The sequence below is a fragment of the Panthera leo genome, chromosome D2, assembly GCF_018350215.1.
Source record: "Panthera leo isolate Ple1 chromosome D2, P.leo_Ple1_pat1.1, whole genome shotgun sequence".
NCBI classification, from domain to species: domain Eukaryota; kingdom Metazoa; phylum Chordata; class Mammalia; order Carnivora; family Felidae; genus Panthera; species Panthera leo.
In genome coordinates, this window is record NC_056689.1 from 42,325,244 (window position 1) to 42,349,062 (window position 23,819).

General features: G+C 52.1%; 1 protein-coding gene across 3 annotated transcripts; it reads left to right on the top strand.

Moving 5' to 3' along the window:
- Positions 1 to 747: 747 nt before the first annotated feature.
- Positions 748 to 23,028, top strand: CDHR1 (cadherin related family member 1). Of its 3 annotated transcripts, XM_042908757.1 has the most exons (18): positions 748 to 831; positions 1,433 to 1,528; positions 2,482 to 2,627; positions 3,599 to 3,649; positions 4,835 to 4,924; positions 6,128 to 6,214; positions 7,435 to 7,551; positions 8,640 to 8,783; positions 10,617 to 10,695; positions 12,032 to 12,132; positions 14,726 to 14,929; positions 15,427 to 15,579; positions 17,098 to 17,262; positions 17,756 to 17,823; positions 18,322 to 18,550; positions 19,671 to 19,928; positions 20,614 to 21,063; positions 22,437 to 23,028. In XM_042908757.1, exons 1-18 carry the CDS (start codon positions 777 to 779, stop codon positions 22,494 to 22,496), a joined length of 2,553 nt encoding a protein of 850 aa, XP_042764691.1. In that variant the 5' UTR covers positions 748 to 776; the 3' UTR covers positions 22,497 to 23,028. The 3 variants fall into 3 exon arrangements, with proteins under 3 accessions (XP_042764691.1, XP_042764690.1, XP_042764692.1); XM_042908756.1 differs by having other exon boundaries at positions 20,614 to 23,028; XM_042908758.1 differs by lacking the exons at positions 748 to 831; positions 1,433 to 1,528; positions 2,482 to 2,627; ... (1 more) ...; positions 4,835 to 4,924; positions 6,128 to 6,214 and adding an exon at positions 7,114 to 7,232 and having other exon boundaries at positions 20,614 to 23,028.
- Positions 23,029 to 23,819: the final 791 nt, after the last annotated feature.

A 23,819-nucleotide genomic window follows, 5' to 3' on the forward strand; every position in this document is an offset into this window, starting at 1 on the left:
GAGATCCCAGAAAGGTGGGGCTGATAACCCCTCCGCATCTGCCTCCCCTCCCTACCACAACCCTCCTCTTTGTTTTTCATCTCACCCCACCCCAAGTCTTCAGGGGCACCATCCTAGGAATCCGTTTGCCCCTGGAGGGCAAACCTGCCCCCTCGCCGATACACCACCTTTTCTTCCCTGCTCCTTCCTCCTCTTGGGAGGGAACCCTCTGGTCTCAGGCTGGGCTGTTCCTTGCCCGCCGCTGTTCTACAGCCTGGAACGCTCAGGTTCAGAGAGTGGCAAACCCCCTCAAAGTCACAGTGCAAGTTCAGGAAAAGGGATAACTCCAACAGAGCCCAGGCCCTCCAGAACTTGGGGACCGCGAGAAGCGCCAGCTTCCAGTGCCGTGCTCAGGGCAAAGACCTGGCCCCTTCCCCAGTACTCCTAGCTACAGAGCTGGGGACCCCTTGGCGCCTGCGCTCCAGACCTGGGCGAGGGGGGCGTGGTAGGAAGAGGAGTTGGCAGTAACCCCTCCCGGCCCGCCGGCGGCTGGAAACCGGTACCCTGAGCTTAGCGCGCACTAATTGGTCTCTTCTGGCGGCGGCGGGAGCGCTCCAGCTGCGCGGGGCCGAGCGGTGTCATCCGCTTAGCGCCCTCGCGCCACCCAGCGCGCCCGCCCCGCGCCCCTCCCGCCGCCGCCCCCACCGTCGTCTCTGCACTCCGCGCGGCCCGGGGAATGCTCCGCGCTCCCGCGCCCGGCCCGGCTGCGGCTCGCGACACTCTCTGCCCGCGGAGACATGAGGCGCGGCCCGCGGGCCGCCCTGGCGCTGGGGCTGCTGCGCCTCTGGCTGGGTGAGTGGGCGCGGGGCCCCGCGCCCGGGGTGGGGGGCGAGGCGTGGGTACTGGCACTGCCCGGGTGGGCGCCGAGACCGAGCTCCGGGCCGCTCACTTCCACAGTGGGACTCGGGCTAGGGGACCCGGTGGGGTGGGATGATCCTTCCAGCTGCCCGGGCTCGGCAGGTCGTCTGGAGAACGCAGACTTGGGGCAAGGACCCCCGCTGCCCTCGGCTTTTTCAGAGCAGGGTGGGAGGTTTGGCGGCTTCTCTGAAGGCTGCTGGGGCAGGGGAAGGTGTCCCAGCTCCCAGTGTGACCTTGGCCAGGGCACCGTTCCTCTCTGGGCGCGGGTTCCCCGTCTGTCCCTTGATGGGTTGAGATTGGCCGCTGCCTGGGTTCTAAGTGCCCGCGATGGTGCGCGTCCCTGACAAGCCAGAGCAAACCCTGGGCGTGAGGGAGGTGGCGGTGGCGCTCTCCGGAGCTCCCGAGCCCCAGTCTGTAGGCGTGCTGCCATTGGGGAAAAGACTACCAGCCTGCCCAGACTGGGACCAGACGGGTGACCACACTGGTGCGAACCCTCCCTTCCGTGTGTCTGTTCTCCTGTCTGTTGTCTTCCTAGCCCAGGCCAATTTTGCCCCGCACTTCTTCGACAACGGGGTGGGCAGCACCAACGGAAACATGGCCCTGTTCAGCCTCCCGGAGGACACCCCTGTAGGTGAGGAGCCCTGGCGCCAGCCCCCTGTTGGTCTCCCGGAGGGTGGCCCGCGTTCCCCTGGACACAAGGACTGAACCCATGATTCCTCTGTGCCTGTGGAGACACCCAGTGCCAGGCTGTGGGCCCTCCTGGGGCACCCTGTTTGTGCTCCGAACTCCCCAGGGCAGTTGCAGGAAAGGAGGTCACGGCTGTCATGGAGACCTAAGCCAGTCCAGTCCTAGAGGCCCGGCTGCAGGCCCAGAGACAGGGCTGCCCCAGACAGCAGGCAGTAGTTGGTAGCGTGATGATAACCCCTGGGGTTGGCCACAGCACTGCCCCTGACTCACTGCGTGACCTTGAGCAAATATACTTACCTCCCCGAGCCTCAGATCTTTAGGCTTTAAAGATGCCTAAGAACATCCAACTTGCTGGGATACTCATGGGAAAGGGGGAAAAGCGAAAAGAGGAGATTCTCCCTTCTCTCTCTCTGTCAGGGCCGAGAACTCTGAGCAAAAGGATAGCAGTGTGAAAGAGGCACCTATTCAGAAATCCCCGAAGAGCTAATCCAGGCGTGGGGGCACAGTGCTGCACAGTCCTGCCTTAATGGCTTCTCCCTTTTCTCCCATTCGCCACACCCAGGGAACCCCAATCTTGGCTGCTGGCCCGGTCATCACTACCAGGCAGAGGCCCTGGAGTTAGGCACAGCAGACCTGAAGCTCCTGTGTCATCTGTATTATAGATTACAACCTGCACAGTGGCTGATACTCACCAACAGTTATAAAGAATTATCATAAAGAGTGGGAAGCAGCCAGCAGGGGTGAGGCCTGCAGCAAATGCTCACTTCAGGGCAGTACCTTTGGCACTGAATTGAATATCCACTTTATAAACAGTTGAATCCTTGGTCCTGAATAGATGCCGCTTTTAGCAAGAGTTGGGTCCCAGATTCTAGTCTCCTCTTCTGTGTCTCTTTCCAGGTTCTCATGTATACACCCTAAACGGGACAGACCCTGAGGGAGACCCCATCTCCTACCACATCAGCTTTGACCCCAGCGCTAGAAGCGTCTTTTCTGTTGACCCCAATTTTGGAAATATCACCTTGGTTGAAGAGCTGGACAGAGAGGTATGGGGAGGTGTGAGAAGTGATGCCTGCCAGGTGTGCAGACAAACCTCTGTGGGCTAGAAGGTTCCCTTGAGCTCATTCCTGGAGCGGTCTTGTAAGCCGCAGAAAACTGACAGCACATCAGGACTGGAAAGAGTGTTTTGGTTTGGTTTTTAGTGTAAACTTTATGCCCAACATGGGCATGACCCTGAAATCAAGAGTCGCATGCACTACTGACTGAACCAGCCCGGAAAGAGTGGTTTAGAGAGTGGGTCTGAGTTGGGTAAAACTCTACCCCTCCACCCCTCTGCATCGTTCTGAACCTACAGGTGCCAGGGCATGGGCTCCCTTTCTCTTTTGAGACCCCTCACCTGGCTGGTGGGCCTAGCTGACCACATAACTGGACCTCCACCGTGGGGTTACTGCCAGCTGCGGTCCAATGGCAGACTCCACCAGCCACAGGCCAGGGTAGAGAACAGAAAGGTTGGTCTCAGAGACTTCTGCAGGGACACAGAGGTGGAGGTATGACAGTGCACCCCTCCCTTGCATCCCTGGGGACCTAGTGACCTCAACATTCTTCCTCACTCAGGTCCCACCATGGACTCAGGAGTGCTTGAGACACTGCAGACCTGGGCTGTAGAATATGGAGAGGTGTAGAAGATAAGGGGAAGAAAGAAAAGAAAATGGAAATATCAGCTCCCTGGAACTTCCAGCACACTAGCATCTGTCCTCAGTCTAGCAGGGGAGCATTCTCTCTTGGTGCCTCAATAATACTGAGGGTTTAGGAGAACCCCTGATGTGCCAAGACCTGAAACAAGGTCTCAGGCATGGCCAGAGGCAGCTTTTGGCCACCCTGCCTTGCACCAGGACTCCCTTGAAATGCCCAGGTCTGCTCTGGTTGGCTCAGTGGGGGCAGGGAGAGCTCCCCCCAGCCTCAGGGTCCCCAGATACATCAGATTCCCATACACTCACTTAATCTCTACGCTTTACAGAGAGAGGATGAGATTGAAGCCATCATCAGCATTTCTGACGGTCTGAATCTGGTAGGTGCCCCCGAGCTGCCCCCCCCACCCCCATCAGCACTAGCACCCTGGGCTTGACCACAGTTCCCCCCTCCAGTCTCCTAAGGGCTCTCTGGCAATCCCAAGCCCACAAGACAGGGCTTTACCGAGTGAGGCCAGTGGGGAGGCTTTCCCATCTGCCTCTTCCAACTAGCTCCTGCCCATTCACCCAGGATTAACACCTGGGTACCCAGACTCTAGCTTCTCACTCACCTCCTTCCCCTCAGCCGTCACTTATGCCCAGCCCTCACCAGTGCCTGCCAAGATGATCACAGGGGTTTCTCAGCTTCCAGGCTACCTGACCCCAGTCCATGTCTGAATTTCAGCCAGAGCTATCACTGTGAAATGTTAGACCTGGCCACAGCCCCACTCAGGAAGCACTAACAGTAGGCCACTACACTCAGGATGAAATCCAAGCCCCAGTCTCGCATGCAGGGTCTTTCCATCAGGCACTGTCTGCCTCGCCTACCTTCTCTACCACATTCACCCTCCCAACCATCTAGCCATAAATCTGCTTATATTCTCTGAACTCTTTGCCTTTGTATGTGTTGTTCCTTCTTCCTGACATACTTTTCCACCTCTTTCCCTCTCACCTGACAAACTGTTGCAGAGTTTAAATCTCACTCCTGCTGACGTGAAGTGAAGCCTCCCTGCTGTCCCCTACCACAGGCTGAGCTAGATGCCCTCTTTTCAGGGCCTCTGGGGACACCCTCCTATACCATGCACCCACAACCCCACAAAAAGGGGGGGGGCATTTACCTAGGCCGTGGTGTACATGTTGCCTCCAGAGTCACATAATGCATGGGCCCTGCCTACAGTACCTGGCATGCCACTGTTATCACCCTGAACAAGATCACCACCTTTCTTTTTAATATGAATTTTGCCCTGCCATCGCATCCTGCAAAACACACACCATCAGACTGTGTCTTCTCCCTCTGGGATGGAACACAGTGCTTGGGACCACGTGGTTGCTTAATAATATTTGTTACAAGAATGAATAAAAGCAGGAAGGAAGGAGGGGAGGAAGAAGGGGAAGAAGGGAGAGAGGGGGAGGTGAAGGAGAGACAACGGGCAGAGACATACACCTGGGGCATTAGAGGCCACTGTCCCTTTATTGCCCAGAAAGTCTCAACTGCCCCAGTTCCTGTCTCTTTTGTCTCTTCTCAGGTGGCAGAAAAAGTCACCATCCTGGTGACTGATGCCAATGACGAGGCCCCCAGTTTCATCCAGGAGCCCTATGTTGTCCAGGTTCCTGAGGTAAGCAAGGGGCCCCGAGGCAAGGCCAATGCACTCCCACCCCAGATCCGTGGCCTGCCCTTTGGGCTGCCCTGTGACCTGACCAGGGGGACCCGGCCCCCGAGTGAAGAGCACCCATTGCTCCCTACCTTCTGGAGAACGCTTCCTCTACATGTCCCCCCACCTCTGTTGCCATCCCTCCCACATTTATTTTTATCCCAAGGAATGTCCATTAACCATTTTCCATTATAATCATAACGTACATTTATTGTAGGAATGTGAAATATGTAGAAAAGTAGAAAACAAAGTCTCAGAAATCACCCTCAATCCCTCTAGCTTGAGACAACATTGTTAAATTTTGGTGTAGTTCTTCCTAGTCATTTTGTGCTTATTGGATTTATTTGTTTGCTTTATTTACATCGCTGTGACTCTATTAAACATACGCGTTCTGTATACTGTTTCTCACTTAATTTACAACATAAGCCTTTCCTCAGTAATTGTAAAGTGTAGGTAACTATCATTTTAATAGTTTCCATCTAGTGCACATTCCATTGTTTACCAAAGTATTCCTTTATGTTTGGATATTTAAGATGCTTTAAAGTTTTGTTGTCATAAGAAACATCAAATTCTGAACATAAAACGTCCATATAGATAATTAGAATGATTTCCTTAAGAAATGGCCCAAGATTTGAAATGCCTAGGTTGAAAGCAGGAGAACCTGGGAAGTTCTGGCTGCCAGATTGCCTTTCCAGAATGGCATGTATTTACTCTCTCTCCCCTAGGCTGTGGGAGAGGGTTTGTCTCCCCATCCCTCACCAACACTGGGGATTCTCCAATTTTTTTAATGTTTGCTAATTCAGTAGGAGGAAGATATTTCATTTTGGCTCTAAATGATATATATGTGATCCCTGGTAATGCTGAATGTCTCTATTAACCATTTCCCCATTTTGTATTTAAGCCCTTTGTCTGTTTGGAGTCTTAGTTTTGGACGATGTTTGTTTGCTTGTCTTCTCCCCTTCCTTCTTTCCTGCACTCACTTGGACTTTGGCCTGTCTTCTCCATGGGTGCTCTCTGGTTAATCATCACCTTTTCACCTCTTTTTAGCCCTTCATGCCCTAATTGCACCTTTCCATGGCTCCTTTACCCTCAGTCCCCTGAGCATTCTGTCACTGCCTCGGGACTGACACTCCCCCCCCCCCCCCCCCCGTCACTGTGACCCCTCAGGACATACCTACTGGGAGCAGTATCATTAAGGTCCATGCGGTAGACAAGGACACAGGTTCTGGAGGGAGTGTCACCTACTTCTTGCAGGTAAGGAGGGGCATACTGGTCATAACCAGAGGCCTGGACTAGAGGGGGACACCTGGATGGCCACCGCCTCTCTCACCAAAGCACTTAGGTCCGGGTCTCCACTATTCCCCAAAGATTGTCAGAGAAGTCACATCAGACTCACAAGGACATGAGAGGGGCCTGAGTGGGAGCCATCTTCCCCTGACCGGCCCACGCTGGCTCCCTCTGAGTTCCCCTGCCACCCTGTCCCTGAGGGACCTCCGGGACCCTCAGCTCTCCACCCTCAACCTCTTCCCCAGGAGAGGCACTGGGCACACTGCACCCACACAGGGTGGAAGAACCCTGCCTGGGCCTAGAACTGTGGAAATCTGAGCTGTGACCCCCCCCCCCGTCCCACCTCTATCCATCACCCCTCCACCCCACCAAAGGCAGAGACCCCTTCCTGAACCTCCTCCTTCTCCCTGGGTTCCACAGGAACCAGCTGTCCTCCACACAGCCGCTCCTTCTGTAACTGTTCCTCTTCTTTCCACATTTAGTCACTTGCTCTCACAATTGTCAAGGCAGTACACCTTGGTGGCTAACAACACGGGTACTTGAGAAATCCCCTGGGCTCCACATGTACTGGAGAGATCTCACTGCCTCCTCATGGGCTCTTCAGCCTGTTATCTAACCCTCCGAGCTCACTTTCCTCATGTGTAGAATTCGAAAGACGAAAGCACATCTTCGTGGATTCTTGTGAGGACTAAATACGTGCACAGCTCTGATAAATAGCCTGTGACACACAGTAACCCTTTTCCAGATTGAGGATCATCTCTTGTCCCCACCCACCTTCAACCCCCACCCCACCCCCACCCCAAGCTTCCTGGAACTGGCCCATTGTCACTTATTTGCTGGGGTTGAAAGATCCTGAAGGCCCTCTCCATCACGGTGGCTTCTGAGCCCCACTTCCTCTAGGTTACAGCACTCTGCTGGCCATTTCTACCTGCTGGAATCTCCAGGCCAGAGCCTAGCTGGAAGCTGAGCAGCAAGAAGTGCTAAGGTGCTGCTGGAAGCATGCTGAGGGGCAGGAGGGGGACCCTAGGGGCCAGAAAGGCTGAGTACCCTGGAGGTTAACCTCAGCCCCAAGGCCAGAGTTCCTGTGACGAAGGCCAATGAAGACACCCTTTCGGTAAAGCAAAACAGGCACTTCTGGGGCGGCCTGGGTCCCTCTCCGAGGACCAGCCTTCCCTTCACTCTTACAGAATATGCACGCCACCAAATTTGCCATGGACCGCCACAGCGGTGTGCTGCGCCTCCGGGCTGGGGCCACCCTGGACTACGAGAAGGCCCAGGCCCATTTTGTCACAGTGGTTGCCAAGGTAACAGGGCGGACTAGGGAGCATCTGGTTTTTCTTCAACCTTTGTCAGAGGAAGCTGCCCTTGGATTGGAAGAGTTGGGTCCTATGAGGGAGTGGGGGAGGTTTGGAGGGCTGAAGGTAGGATGGGGATGGGGTAGGGGTGCGGCTGCTCAAAGCCTCTGTTGAGTGGACCCTGCCCAGACAGGGACATAGTCTCCAGGGAGGCTGGAGTCTTCGGGTTGCAGAGGGCATATTCCCTCCTGGAAGAGGGTGTATGCCCCATCAGGACTGACGAGCCAGGGTCCCCTCTGGAGGACTAGGTGGCCATGGCCTGGACACCCATGCTCCCTCACATCTCCCATGACCTGGCCTCTAGGCACTTCCCTCTCTCTGCCTGGGCTTGCTCACCTCACCTGTTCTTCTTTGTGTGATCAGTGACCCTTCATGAGCCTTGGTTTCCTTATCTGCCCACCCATGAGGCTTAACTGAGTTTCTCATACTTCTAAAGTGCATGGTGTGGGACCTGCAAGTCGGCAGGTGCTCAGCCAAAGTGGCTGCTCTGTCCCCTGAGAGCAGGAAACCCTAGCTGTCCCTCTAGACCCAGCATTTTCTTTTCCAGGAAAGGAAAGGCCCCTGCTGGTCACATATTGGCTACAGGCCATCCCACTGCAGCCTGCACCACCTGCCCAATACTCCACCGAGGGCTGGGCTCACTGGGCACACACCTTCATCATATAGACTCAGGCACGGGCCCAAATCGTGTCTTAGTAGGTCCTTAGGTGTTGGAGGCTTGGTTCCTAGTGGGAGGGGGAATTTGGCTCTGACCCCCCTCCTCTTCTGCCATTGTCGGACATGATTTCCCTGGAGAAAGAACTCTCTTTTCCAAAGGAACACTTTTGAGTGCCTAGTGCATACCAGGCACTGACTAAAGACCTCCATGCATCATCTGATTTAAATGATCCCCTTATGAGGGGGAATTATCTCCAGGTGATACAGGAGCAAACAGAAATCAGAGAGGGCAGCTGGTCCGGAGGCCAGTAAGAGACAGAAACCAGATTGTACCAGGAGTCCAGAGCCCAACCTCTCTTCACTCTCTGCTTCTTTCCCAGGATGGTGGAGGGAGGCTTCGAGGGGCTGATGTGGTGTTCTCAGCCACCACCACGGTCACAGTCAATGTGGAGGACGTGCAGGACATGGCCCCTGTCTTCGTGGGCACACCCTACTACGGCTATGTGTATGAGGACACCCTTCCGGTGGGTGGCTGTCCCCTCATCCCAGTGTCCCCTCCAGATGCCACTACCCCTGGATCCCCTGTGGCTTGGCCCTGGGTCACCCTCTTCACATGGATGGCTCTGGACTGACTCAAGCTCAGCCCATGAACATGTCCTTTTGCCTGTGGGAGTGTAGGGGGGAAGAAGCAGGGGCAGTGTGTAGAGCACCTGCCAGGAGCCAAAACTGTGCCACGCCATTTCTTCACTCATTCAAACTTACTCAAACCCGGCTGCAAAGGTTCAGCCCCTCAAAAAGGCTGAGAAGAGAGGCTGACAGGTGGCCCATGGCTGTGGTTTGGGTGGAGCCTTTTCTACACCTTGTAGGGGCATTGGGGGTTGGGGGGTGAGATTCCTTTGTGCCTCCCCAACTCAAAGCCCATAGCTTCGGGTCCCTCAGACCAGTAGTTCTCCTACAGTTTGATGCCGAGCTCCCACAACCCTTGTCAAATGTCATCCACAGGTGTGGCTTGTCCCGCAAGCCAGGCTCCAAGGCCGGCCTCAGCTTCCTCCCCCTCAGTGCAGTCTTTGTCCCTGGTGTTTGGGCTACTATGCTTGTCTTTGGGTCTCTTAGGAATGGCATTCCCCCTGGGCCTGGCACCTGATGCCCGGCATCCCCTCCACCCCTGAGCCCTCACCAGCCCCCCAGCACCCAGCCCATCTCCCCACTATGCCCTTAGCCCTCTGCCTGAAATGTGCCTGCAGACCCAATACACCCCGCCTTTCTCAGGTCAGCCCAGGCGCTGCTTTCCCTGACATCTTTGGTCGAGATGGGAGCTCCCCTTCTCTGGGGGATGCACACCCCTCCTTGGGGTACCTGCATGTATTTACATGCCCCCTCAGCTCAGCCAGACCATGAGCTACCTGTAGGCAGAGACCAGGTTGGGGCCAAACCCCATACAACCGCAGCTCAAGGACTCTGGAACTGAATTGCAGTCTGAATTTTTCCTCCCCAGGCTCTGAGTATTCTAGGATCTATGAGACAATGCAGATGCTCACTGAGGACCCCTCACGCACTGGGCCCAAGCTAGGATACCGCTGCTCCCGAAGCTGGCAGCCGAGTAGTAGAGATGAGCACAGAGTGGAGGGAGAAATGCCGGGCTCCTCTAGGGGGGCGCCGAAGACAGGCCAGGGGGAGGCCAGCTGTCCTGCTGGAATCTAAGGACGGACAGAGTTGCTCAGGGAGAGCAGGCGGCATGTGGCAGTCAGGAAGCAGCCATGAGTGTGGACAGGCCGAGGAGAAGTGCCTGAGGAGGAGGCTTAGAAGGGGGCGGCTGGCTGAGATGGAACAGGCTTGCTGGCTGTGGCATCGCTGCCCAAATCTGTCAAATGGCACCCCAGCCAGGGCCACAGGAGAGCATCCTGGTTTCTGGGGGCTTTGCATTGGACCCCTCTGTGCCCGGCTCCTCTCTCACCTGTCTCTGACCTCTCCCCACCATGTACCTCTGCAGGCAAAAAGTGAAGGAGGCAGGGAGGGTGAGGCTCGAAGGTAGGACAGTAGAAACCAGACTTGAGTGTGGCATGTAGGAAAGAAAGGGTATGAGGAGGAGGCCCACTCAGGAGGCCTGAGTATCCCTGGGCAGCCGTGTGCTACCCTATGTGGAGGGGAGAAACAGGGCTTGGGCTGTCTCTCCCTCCAGCCTGGGCAGGTCAGTGGGTGCTATGATCTCTCTGCAGAGCAGGTGTGGGGCCACACAGAGGCCTGGCCCTTTTCTTGGGTGGCAGTGGGGCCTCCTCTCTTATGGGGGCAAGTATCTGGGGAGGGGGGAGCCCTATCATCACCCAGCGACCTCAGGCAGCTGCTTCTGTTCCCTCAAGGGCTCGGAGGTACTGATGGTGGTTGCCATGGATGGAGATCGGGGCAAACCCAACCAAATTCTTTACAGCCTCTTGAATGGTGAGTCTGGGGAAGCTTTGGGGACAGGCCCATCACTGGGCTGTGGCTTCTACTCCCTGGGTGACCAGAGTGAGCTTTCCAGACCTCTCTGGTCCCTGTTTCCTCATCTATAGAACCAGAAGTTCAAGATGCATGAGACGGGCTGGGTCCATCTAGGAGGTGATGAGTCTCCTTGGGCATGTGCTCCAGACCCTGCCTTATCACTCTGTCCAGCAACAAGGAGAAACATGGGGTTGGATTGGGGGACTGAGAGCAACACTGTGAGGTACCAACTCATGTCCCTTCATCCTAAGCACATGCTGATTAACAAGAGGGAGTGGCAACATTTCTTACACTTTTAAGTTACTGTGTTTTTTATTGTCATACTTTAAAACTTCTGGCCTAGAGCATATAGTTGAATTAAAAGAATTAAATGCAATGATGATATGGTATTTCCTACTAACTAGCTCTGTATATGGATGAGCAGATTGAGGCTCAGAGAAGCTAAAGGGCCATCCCACATTCCCACTGGACTTGAACCTAAGTCTTCTGGCTCCAAGTCTGTGCTCTTTGCACAACTGAGCAGCAACGGAGCAGGTCAAGCCGGCCCAGGTGGGCTCTATAGCCCCTGGTAGCTGGTCCCTGCAGCACCAGGCCCCTTGGTGGGATCATCATGCCTGGTGCCTGATTGCAGACATGCATATGTCTCTCTGTTCTCACTCAGACACCATTGCCTTCCCAACCCTTTCCCTTAGGATATGCCTGGTGCACACACTCCCTCCAGCATGCCTGAACATGCCACCATCATACACAGTCTCCTTTCCCCAGGCACGTGGACCCTTGACTGCCTTCTGTCCCCTCCCCTCCACTTCTGCAGCCTTTACACAATTACCAAGCACCCCCCACCCCCACCCCCATCTCTTCTCTTCTCTCCCTCTTCTGCTCTTTATCCTGTAGCCTCTGGCCTCTTTCTTCCATCCCTCCCTTTCTCTCCTCTCTCTCCCCTTCCTTATTTCCCTTACTCTGTATCCGTTTCTCCCTTTCTCTTTCTATCACATACACACACATGTGCATACACACAGCACAGAAGAGAAGGAAAGTTCTATGGAACCTGAAACCAGACTCAGAAGTGAGTTTAAGTCCCAGATCTACACTCGCTGTGTAATCTTAGACAAGTTACTTAGCCCTTCTGAGATTCAGTTTCCTCATTGGCAAAATACAGATGATAGAATTACGTCCTATAGAGACTTCAGTGAGGTAATGCCCGAGGAGCACAGGGCCGGCTGCCTGGCATGGCTCCCCTGCGCCTTCCCTGGCCATGTGTGGAACTGCAGGACACATCTTTCCTCCTTGACAGGGAGTGACGGAGCCTTTGAAATTAATGAGACGTCTGGAGTGATCTCCGTTATGCAGAGTCCTGCCCAGCTCAGGAGGGAGGTGTATGAGCTGCATGTACAGGTACCCTCCCTCTAGCTTGGCCTTTCCTCCTGCCCTCCGGCCATGGTGATGCGAACCAGTATCCCCACCACCAGCCCACCCTCCACCCAGGGAGGGAGCTAGATGTTGCTCCAAAGAGCACCATGTCACATAGCCTGCGTGAAGGCTGCAGCGGACACACACAAAGTCTCTGGAAAGGGGAGACATGAATTCACAAGGAAGTAGGACTGAAGCAGCAATGCCTTGAGTATGGGTAAGACCCAGCAGGTGGACACTGGAGGAGGGCATCGCTGGTGGGAATGGGGGCAGAGTGCAGGCACTGTGGACTAGGAAGCCCTGTGAGATGAGGCTGAAGGTGATGTGCACATGATGTACTGGGGAAGCAGCAAGGAGTCATGGGACAGCAGCAAAGTGTTTAGACCACATGTAGACAGAGAAAATGGTTGGATCCCAGGCTGGGACTGGAGGAGCAAAGGCACCAGATACGAAATATAGGTTTCTCCCCAGAACAGAGCCAGCTTTGTGGGCATGTGGCCTGTGCAGTTACACAGGGACCACCGTTAGAAGAGTCCCATGCTGGGTGTAAGGCTCTCCTCTTGCTGTCTTGAAATTCTTAATAATTTTTTAACAAGGGGCCCCATATTTTCATTTTTCACTGCACGTTATGTAGCTGGTCCTGCCCAAGAGCAGTAAAGAGCCATTGAAGGGTTTTGAGCAGGATCAGAGAAAAGCTCACTCTGGCTTCTTTAGACCAGGATGATTCTCAGATTTAGAGAGTTTGGCAAACAAAGATTTCCAGGACCTAGTCCTGGCAACGGGAAATTGGTGTGTCCTGGAGAAATGCAAGACTCTGCATGTTGTGAGCCCCCAGGTGATTCTGGTACAGTCCCAGGAGAGGGTTTGAGAACACTGCTCCCAACTTGAGTTTGGAGGGAACTGGGTGAGAGGCAGGGAGGCAGAGCCATTCGTCAAGGTGATAAATGGGGGGACCTGTGCATATGAGGGGAGGTGGAGTGGCATAAGGAGACAAACTGCAAAATATGGAGGAGGCAGACTCCACAGAATGTGACTGTAGGGAAAAGGAGTGACTGTAGTGACTGTCAGGAAAGGAGAAGGATGAGGGATCTGGGGTGGTACCGTGCTATCAGGGGTGCAGGAAAGGAGGCAAGTTGGGTCGGACAGACATGGGGCATTCTGCTGTCTCTGGGATGCTCAGATTGAAACACACAAACTTGTGTATACAGGTGTGGAACCTGGGGAGACAGTGTCTGCATATAGGTAGCTGTGGAAGAATGGGTTTGGGGAATGGAATCACCTAGGGGGAATTGGGGAATGGATGGCTGTGGGGACAGAGGAATCACTGGCCAAGAACATAGCTGTGGGAGCATCAGAGGCTGAGTGAGGCAGGAGCAGGTGAAAGAAACCTAGGAGAGATCAGAGAGGTGGAGGGGAGCCTGCAGAAAGCAGAGTCCCATTAGCAGAGGGCTAGAACACTCAGGAAGGCAAAAGAAAGTGACAGTGCTACACGCAGCATGGAAATTAGTGTGAAGTGTCTCAGTTGGGGATGGGCTGAGAGCTGAGTGGGAATTAGGAAATGGAGACAGCAGGTGTAGGCTTCTGAGAAGGGAGTCATGGTAGCAGCTGGGGTGTGATGAGTGGTGTCCGGGGAGCATAGTGAGACCAGAGCATGCTTCTAGAACAAGGGAAGGGAGGTTCTTGATTGTCTCTGTCACATGGAGTGGTTCACACAGAGCCTGAGGATTCTCAGCCCTGGCTTTGCAGCCTGTATTAGTTATCTGTTGCTACATCTCCAAACCTCCCCTCTTTGCAGCCTCCACCTCTGGCCAAATGGACACCAGGACAGAATGTGGCAGAACTGGGGTTTGAACCCAGATCTGTCTGGCTATAAAGAAGGGCCACTATGGTGAGATGGAGAGACTGCTGATTAAGAAATCAGACACACCTGAGTTCTTCCTAGTCCAGTTCTGCCACTCACTAGTGTGTGGCCCCAGGTGACTGCTTCACCCCTCTGTGCCTCATCTGCGAAATAGGATTAGTAACAGCACTATATTGTTGCCTATGGCTGTTGTAACATTACCACAAGCTTAGTGTCTTAAAACAACACACATTCATATCTCACAATTGCTGTGGGTCAGGATTCCAGGCTCGGCGTAGTTGGGTCCTCAGATTCAAGGTCTCTCGTTGTAGCTGCCATCAAACTGTCAGCTGGGACTGGATTCTCATCTGAAGGCTTGACTGGGGTAGGATTGTCTTCCAGGCTTACATGGTTATTGGCAGGATGGAGTTCCTAGTGGGCTGTTGGCTAGAGGTGATGATTAGCTCCTTGAAACATGAGCCTCTACAACATAGCTGCTTGTTTAATCAGAGCCAGCAAGGGAGAGAGTCTTCTAGAAAACAGAAGTTACAGTCTTTGTGGTCTAATCACCAAGTATATCTCATCACCTTTGCCATGTGATATCAGAAGCAAGTTGCTAGGGCAGGCCATACTTAATGAGAGGGAATTACACAAAGGCATGAATACCTCAAGCTGCGAATCCATGGGGCCATTTGGAGTTGCCTGCCACACAGCAATAGCCACCTGTCCCTACCCCAGGTGACTGAGGTCAGCTCTGCAGGGATCCCAGCTGCCCAGGCCATGGTCCCAGTCACCATCAGGATCGTGGACCTCAACAACCATCCGCCTACGTTCTATGGAGAGAGTGGACCCCAGAACAGATTTGAGCTGTCTATGTATGAACACCCACCTCAAGGAGAGATCCTGCGGGGCCTTAAGATCACTGTCAATGACTCAGACCAGGTGTGTGGTCCTGCCCTCCACCCTGTCTTCCAAGAAGCCAAAGCTGAGAGAGTGCACCAGTCTTCACCGCTTATGTCCCAGGGGCCTTGCAGGTGTTAAAATGAATGAAATGATGGTGTAACCAAGAAAGAGATGTGGGAGAGTAGCTAACCAAAGACCTTTAGGTTAGCCTAAAGACATTTATAATCAATTAAAAAGTAAAACCAGTCAAATAAAAGCCCCTCTATATCTGATCTTGTAGAAAGGCATTTGTGAATGCATCCTGTCACCTCCTATGCCCAGCAGAGGGCCAGGCTGTCAGTGTTTGGGACCTTGCTTAGTTCTCATAGTCTGCTAAATCCTTCTGATCCTTAATGGCCTGACCTATAGAAAGAAATAATAATACTCACCTCCCAGGGCTAAGGGCATATGAAGGTTTCTTGCTTAACATGACTATCTAATGAGTTTCTATTCTCATTCATCTTCCCTGTTTCCTCTCTCCAAACACTATTGCCCAGGGAGCCAATGCCAAATTCAACCTGCGGCTGGTGGGACCTGGGGGCATCTTCCGAGTGGTCCCACTGACAGTCCTGAATGAAGCCCAAGTCACTATCATTGTGGAGAACTCAGCTGCCATTGACTATGAAAAGTTCAAAGTGCTAACCTTCAAGGTAGGTGATACTTTGTACTGTCCTGAATGGGGGGGCAGGGGGTGGTCCTAGGAGCTCATAGCAGCTCCTGGATTCATTCCTGAGGGGTCCCTGTCACCCCCTGCCCTTCCTGGCCCTCCAGTTTCCCTCAGCCCCTCTGCCCTTCTTGCTGACTGAGGGAGCAGGAGTGTGGGAGAAGAAGGTGCAAGACACTGCTCCCACTGCTCACACAGACTCACCGCGTTCCTGGTTCTAAATTACGACTGTCCAAAGGAATGCAAAGGTGTTCAATGTGTCCTGTTCATAGATTGAGAGAGAAAAACTATTTGATTATCAAGATAAACATATTCCTCATATGCATTTAACATCTGTCACCAACTCTGATAAACATTTTAGCAGAAGATGAAAAAAAGACTCCTTTGTATCTGTGATTATTTAAAATGATACACATATATAACTAATGCATATTATATATAACTATATAAATAATATATACTAATAAAAATGAAAAACAGATACCTCTTTGATATCTAAACTGTTATAATTACTTATAATTATACACACATAACTCTATAGCCAACATCATGCTTTATGTTCTAAAACCAGTGTGTGAAGTCAGAAACAAAACATGGATGCCTGCTACCACCACCATTATTTAGTACTATTCCTGGAGTAATATTATTCCTGAATAAAGAAAGGAAATAAAAGGTATGAGTATTAGAAAGGAAGGGACAAAATTATCATTATTTGTATGTGGTGTTATTGTTTGCTTAAACAAATCTAAGAAATGTTTGAAAAACAGAAAACATCAAAGCTGCTAATGTGATTGATTACAAACTTAATACACAAAATTGAAGAGTGTTCCTACATATGAATAATAGCAAAGAGAATAATGGAATAAAAGTTTCTCCTTTATAATAACAACTAAAAGGTAAAATTCCTAGGAATTAGGCAAACAGGAAATACACAGCACCTAAATGATAATGAACACAAGAATTAAACAAAGGGATATAAAGAAGGCAAGATATGTAAAGGTGCACCCTGTTTAAAAAATGCAAATTCTCATCAAGTGAATAAAGAATCCAATGTCGTTCCAACTAAGTCTTACCTGGAATTTCCTTTCAGGTGACGAGAAGGTTTGATATAATTACATGGGTTTTTATCTGGAGGAATACATTTCTAAGAATAATCAGGAAAACAGAAAGAAAGAATATGAAGCAGGAACTTCCCTAACAAATATTAAATTATATTATAAAACAAAGTAATTTTTGAACTTGAAACTAAAAAGGAATATGCAAATCAATGGGACAAAAGAAATTGGCCCAAATACAACTATAAGAACTTCAAGAAAGCAGGCTTTTCAAGACAGTGGTCCTTAGAGGCGCCCCTACAGGTGATGTCAGGCGTCGCAGGCTGGCGGCTGAGAGTGAGGCAGGGCCAGGCAGGTGGGTGCAGGACCAGAGCTGAGACAGGAAGTGGGAAGGCTTTCTGCCCACTGACTGCCACCCAGACAGGTCCTTGTTTTCCTTCCTTTCCCAGCTCCTGGCCATTGAAGTGAACACTCCGGAGAAATTCAGCTCTACAGCAGATGTTGTGATCCAGCTCCTGGACACCAACGACAATGTCCCCAAGTTTACCTCCCACTACTACATTGCCAGGATCCCTGAGAATGCCCCAGGGGGCTCCAACGTGGTGGCTGTCACAGTGGGTTGGGGACTGGCCCAGGGATTGGGTCTGGGGTGGGGAGTCCCCACTGAAGGGGGCCTGATGAAATCAGACAAACCTGGGTTCCAGTTTGAATCGCAAAGCCCAAACTCATTAACTGTGTCCTTGGACAAGCTACCTGAACTCTCTGAGGCTCAGTTTCCACTCCTGTACAATGGGGACAACAATACCCAGGATTATAAGGAGGACATAGGCATAAACCCCCAGCTCAGGGCACAGGATTCATCTCCTTCTCTATCCTCATTTACAAAGAAGGGATACATGTCTTCCATATCTAAACCTTTTGTTTCCTTCAATAGTTGATTTCCTGGGCAGATAACTAGGGCTCCAGAGCAGACCTCCAGATCAGTTTCTCCCCAGCTGGATAAACCCCAGTTCCCTTGTGTTGCCATTGAAAGCAACCCTCAGGCATATGAGCTGCCAATATGCCCTGACAAAGAGCAGGTGCCACTTGGAGCTCTCTCTCTTCCAGGCTGTAGATCCAGACACAGGTCCGTGGGGTGAAGTCAAATACTCCATTTATGGGTCCGGGGCAGACCCGTAAGTACATCCAGAATGCTGAACAGGGCCTCGGGCAAGGGATTTGGGAGGCAGGGGGGCAGAGGGGATCTGTGTGGAAGGCAGGAAAGGACAGGACCTGGGTTGGAGAAATGAGCAGGAGGGCCATGGGTGAAGGGAAGCAGTGGAGAGCCTGGGGCAGAAGTTCTGAGATCTGAGAGAAAAAGGGTCATCATGATGGCCTGGAGCTAGGGAGGGCAGGCCCTGGGAGGAGAGGGAAGGGCTGTGAGTCGGGTTAAGTTCAGGGTTAATAGGTGGATGAGTAGATGGGTGGGTCAGCACCCTCAGTCAGAAGGCAAGGTGGAGGAGAGGAGCAGGTGGGCCACCTTGCAGAAGCTGCATAGTGCATCGAAGGCAGCTCATTCCTGCAGTCCACTCTGTGTGTGTGTGTGTGTGTGTGTGTGTGTGTGTGTGTGTGTGTGTGTGTGTGTGTTTGTGTGTGCTTATGCACACCCACGCCGAACTCCCTATGCCCTATAGCTTCCTGATCCACCCATCCACCGGGATCATCTACACCCAGCCCTGGGCCAGCCTGGATGCTGAGGCCACTGCCAGGTACAACTTTTATGTGAAGGCAGAGGACATGGAGGGCAAATACAGTCTGGCCGAGGTGTTTGTCACTCTGCTGGATGTCAATGACCACTACCCTCAGTTTGGAAAGAGTTTCCAGGAGAAGACCATGGTGCTGGGGACCCCAGTGAAAATTGAGGTGAGCTTTGAAGGCAACTAAGCTTCCCTAAAAGCCTTGTTCTAGCTGTTGCAAGAGACACTGTAGTGTAAGAATTTATTTTAATTTATTTAATTTAAATAAACTTTAGGGGCACCTGGGTAGCTCAGTTGGTTAAGTGTCCGACTTTGACTCAGGTCATGATCTCATGGTTCATGAGTTCAAGCTCTGCATTGGGCTCTGCACTGACAGCTGAGAGTCTGGAACCTGCTTCGGATTCTGTGTCTCCCTCTGTCTCTGCCCCTCCCTTGCTCTCTCTCTCTCTCTCTCTCTCTCTGTCTCAAGAGTAAAGTTTAAAAAGTAAAATAAACTTTATTGGCTTCCCCCTGTGAGCAGAGGATATTAAGGTACCTTATATATCCCCATCCCCACCTCAATCCAGAAATAACCTCTAAGAAAAAAGATATTATTGCCACTTTACAAAAGAAATAATTGAGGCTCAGGCAGGTTTTTTTTTAAGTTTATTTATTTATTTTGAAAGAGAGAGAGCATGTGAGCATGATCAGGGGAGAGGCAGAGAGAGAGAGAGAGAGAGAGAGAGAATCCCAAGCAGGCTCCATACTGTCAGCTCAGAGCCAGACACAGGGCTTGCACTCATATACAGTGAGATCATGACCTGAGCCAAAATCCATAGTCAGGCACTTAACTTACTGAGCCACCCAGGTGCCCCAAGGCTCAGGCAGCTTAACTGTTTGGCTTGCCTTTGTTCACACAGCTGGTCAGCCTGCTTTCAAAGCAGTGCTATGCTGCACTGTCTTCCCAGTATGGAAAAAACTTGAATTCTGAAACCCAACATACTTGACTTTGAGCTTCCCCTCCTTTGATGTATCCATCCTTAGACAGGTCACCTATCATTCAAGCTTTTGTTTTTTAACAATACCTACTGCCCAGGCTTGATCTGAGAGTGGAATGTACTAATGCATGTAGAGGGCCCGGCACAGACCCTGGGTCATTCAGTACTTCCCCCAACTCCAGTCCACTCACAGTAGGGTTAGGACCATTTCCCGTCAACCCAGCAAGCCAAATAAGACACACTGGGTTAACCATGGCACACAAGTATCATTCTCGAGTCCCAACTCTGTCTGTCCCTCCTCACATGCAGGCCACGGACCAGGATGCAGACGAGCCCAACAACTTGGTGGACTATTCCATCACCCACGCGGAGCCAACCAACGTGTTCGACATTGACACGCACACAGGGGAGATCCGTCTCAAGAACTCCATCCGTTCCCTTGATGCCCTGCACAACATTACACCTGGTGGGGACTTCACGTGGTCCCTAGAGGTGCAGGCCAAGGACCGTGGCTCCCCATCCTTCAGCACGACGGCCTTACTCAAGATTGACATCACAGACACAGAGGTGAGTACCAAGTCTGGGTCAGAAGAGGGTCAGAAGACCAGCTCAGGCCTTGCTGAAACATGGTTAGAGGAAGAAGGGACCATCTGCAGCCTTCCTCCAAAACGCACTCAACGCTAGCAAAGGCTGCCTGTGCCATCAGGCACATAAGCTTTGGAATCAAGTTGAAAGCCTAGTTTCAACACTTATTAACAGTGTGACTTTGGGCTTTGCCAAGCCTCCACTTCCTTTCCTACAAAATGGGAAGAGTGATGGTTCCTTCACATAGGGGTTAAAAGGCATAAGTAAAATCATTATGTGTGGTTCTCAGCTCAGTATCTGGCGGAAAGTCATCATTAAGGGGTTCCTGATATATTTGGGCAGATGAAGCCCTCCATAACTAAAGGTAAGCCATACCCTAATCTCTCAAGTAGAGAGTCCAGCTAATGTAGGAGTTTTAAATCTGAAAGAGGTTGTTTGCATTATGCTCTCTCTCTGTGCATTTTTCTGGAGGGCTGTATGCATCGCATTTTCTCTGGGTGCATTTTTTCTGGAATGAAACCCATGGTGTTCATCAGATTCTCAAGAGATGCTTGACCCCAGAAAGTTTACACACCATCAGGCTTAAGGGAGCTCATGACCCTTGCTCTGTCCTCCAGGGACCAGGAAGGAACAGCAGAATGCAGTTAGGGGGGCTTCTCTCTTCCAGATGCTGTCCCGGAGCCCCATGGCCGCCTTCCTGATGCAGACCAAAGACAACCCCATGAAGGCTGTGGGTGTCCTGGCTGGCATCATGGCCATCATTGTGGCCATAACCGTTCTCATCTCCACCGCCACCTTCTGGCGCAATAAGAAGTCTAACAAGGTCCTGCCAGTGCGGCGCGTGCTCCGTAAGCGGCCCAGCCCAGCACCCCGTGCCGTCCGCATCGAATGGCTCAAGTTCAGAAGGACCAAGGCTGCTGCCAAGTTTGTGCTCAAAGAGGATCCTCCCAATGAGAACTGCAACAACAACAGCCTAGGAAACACACTGCCCCCCAAAGCCCCAGCTCCCCCTCCACCACCCACAATGGCGCCCAACATGGGCACAGCCCACTGGACTGTGCCTACAGTCTCCGGCTCACTCACCCCTCAGCAACCCCAACGGTCACCAAAACCCAAGGTGGGAAGCCCCATCCAATCAGCTCTGGTCTCTGAGCTCAGGCAAAAGTTTGAGAAGAAGAGTGTGGGTAATAAGGCTTACTTCTAGCATGTGTCTTGTGGGCCCTAATTTCCCAACCCCAACTATCCCACTACTTGGGCCATGCTCCCCACTATCTGCTCCCTAGGGTCACCTGTGTTTTGTACAATGATGTAAGCCCCATATCCACGGCTCTGGACATGCTTTGGACAAGGGATTTCTCTGTTTATGGGATGCAACTGGCAAATACTTCCTCATCACCCAGATTGTTGGCACAGCTGTGATGATCCCCATTCCACAGAGACTGGGAATAGACAAAGAGCCAACTCTAAGGTGTCTACTACTCACCAACCTCAGACCTCACAGTCCCTCAGGTCCTCCTGGGGCATTAGCATCCTCAGTTGAGGAAGAGGGCCCTGGCCACATGTGACAAGGCCAACCAGAATCTGGATCCTGAAGCCTCCAGCTAAGAACAGGAGCAGGAAAAGGAGGTTCAGTTCTGGCTAAGGTTGTGATCAGTTGACCCTTGCAGGCTGTAGGAGAGCAAATGCCTCAGGGCAGAGTGGTGATGCACTGAAAACTGATGCTGACTGTGGGGCTATTCCTCAAAGTCATTGGAAAGATGTAGGAAGGTGTCTGAGTAAAGACCGTGGGCCCCTGCTATACATGTGTGGGACCAGAGACACAAAGGTATGGGATGGCCCCAGCCAGAGCTGTCCCAGGCAGGCCCAGAAATGTCCAAGCTAGCACCACGGTGGTAGTCCTAGAGGCATCTGGAAGAGCCTCAAGACCCCTCCTCAAGGTGCTGCCCCTGCCCCCCACCACCCAGGAGCCCTTGAAGAGACAGTGCAGAGCTGAGATCTGGAGAGACTTTTGTTTTTATCCAGCTCTTTTGCTCATGTGGTATAACCTTGGGAAAGCTGTTTAAATTCCCTGATCACTTCCTTCCTCATTTGTAAAATGAAGAAATTAAGTCCTGGCTGACTCACTCACAAGTCCAAGATGAGGACTGAAATAAATATGTGGTGACAAGGGCTTTAACCAAGTGCAAAGCAGCACAAATGCAGAGTATTTTTCTGCAGGCCAGTTCTCTGGGCTGCAGCTCCTCCAGAAAGTATTAGGAGCCCTTCACGCCATTCTGCCAAGCACCCCCAGGAGGTCCTGTGCAGGGTTTGAGTACAGCCCCTGACCTGTGGCAGCCAGAGCTGGATGATGTCATTGCCCTTGACTCAGGCTCCTCCCGTCCAGTTATGCCCCACCACACCCCATGCAGCCCTGGCCAGCCAGTCAGAAAGGACCAAAGCCGGGCGGTACATCCATTTTGCCAAAATGACAAAAATGAGCTTCCACGACAGGAGCAGTGCTGGAGGCCACACAGCTGGTTAGTAGCAGAGACCTGGTCTGAGGGCTCCTGACTCCTTGACATTTTCCTTTGGCCGGGCACACCTCGTCAACTTGTGACAACCTCCCCCAGGAGAGAAGACATGCAAGCCTCTATGTTTAATGCAGAGAAGTTCCGCCCAACTTTAAGGAAAGCTGCTCTATGAGGAATCTAGACGTGTGCAGGGAGAGGGAAGTAGAGCGATTCTTTGCATCTTGCTCCCCTCACTAACAACCGCTCTAGAGTATCGTCAGTGATTTTATTTAAACAGACTATATGCACATGTGGTTTTCTTGATTTCTGAGTCTGTGTTTTGAGGTGTTACTCAGTTACGCTGGTGTGTAAGCTCCTTGCTGGGCTTTCTGCAGTCCCCAACCCAGAGTGTATTAAGAGGTGATTTCTAACAAGCTGGGAGCCCAGACTGAACCAACAAGCATTTTGCAGCCTATATTTCAGGAGAGGGCTGTGCTGGCTTATGTTTTCTCTCCACAGGGAATATACCATCTTTACATTTTGCATGCAATCAACCTCTTTTGTAAATGGTGAATAAAGTCTGTTAAGCAAGGGCCCAGCTGACCTCCTGTTCCCTGCTTACATGGACATTAGCTGACTCATAGAGACCAGTCTCCCTGGCAGCCAAGCTCGGCCTGCCTCCTGGCTCCTTCAGTGGGTGAATCCATCCAGCCTCTAACCCCCAGATCTGACTCTCTGGGGGGCTGCAAAAGTTTGTCCAAATGGCCATGCATATACCTCTAGTGGTAATACATTTACAGGGTTTGTCTATCTAATCATGCCCCATCATGGGCCTGGAATGGGCTTTTCTCCTGAGCAGCAAAAGCCCCAGCAGGGCTGCTTGGAAAGGAATGGGCTCTGGAGCCAGAACTAATTTATCCCTCAATCCAGCCCAGAGAAGGCAGGGATTGGGCCTGGTGTGGATGTGAAGGCCTGGGAAGAAGTATAGTCTCTGGGACAGCAGTCAGGAAAGCCTCTGGGCTAGAAGGTCAGGCCAGCATTCAGGCTCTGGGAGGCCATGGGCTCCTGGACAAATCCAAAGCTTGAACCAAGGTAGAGGCACTCTTGGAAACTGCACCTGTGGGCAACCTCCTGCACTGGGAAGTATGGGGAAAGTACCTAGTTGCTGGCAAGAGCCATACTGAGAATGAATAGGAAGGTGTGGCTAAACCTAAGGTTCCAGCAAATGTGGAGATACTGGAAGTGACCCCCAGCCAGTGGGAGTGAGCTGGGCCAAGTTCTACTGCATTAGGGCGTGATGGGGGCCAAGGGATTGCCTGCCCAGCCACAGGGGACAGACCTGGACTACAAGCAGGCACAATTTTAAGCCTCCAGCTAATGAACT

What these genes read in the sequence shown, in the direction of transcription:
- CDHR1 (XM_042908756.1), top strand. Translation starts at nt 777, where the DNA reads ATGAGGCGCGGCCCGCGGGCCGCCCTGGCGCTGGGGCTGCTGCGCCTC. An exon ending in TTGAAGAGCTGGACAGAGAG is followed by an intron (nt 2,628 to 3,598) that starts GTATGGGGAGGT and finishes TACGCTTTACAG; the next exon opens with AGAGAGGATGAGATTGAAGC. An exon ending in TCAAAGTGCTAACCTTCAAG is followed by an intron (nt 15,580 to 17,097) that starts GTAGGTGATACT and finishes TTCCTTTCCCAG; the next exon opens with CTCCTGGCCATTGAAGTGAA.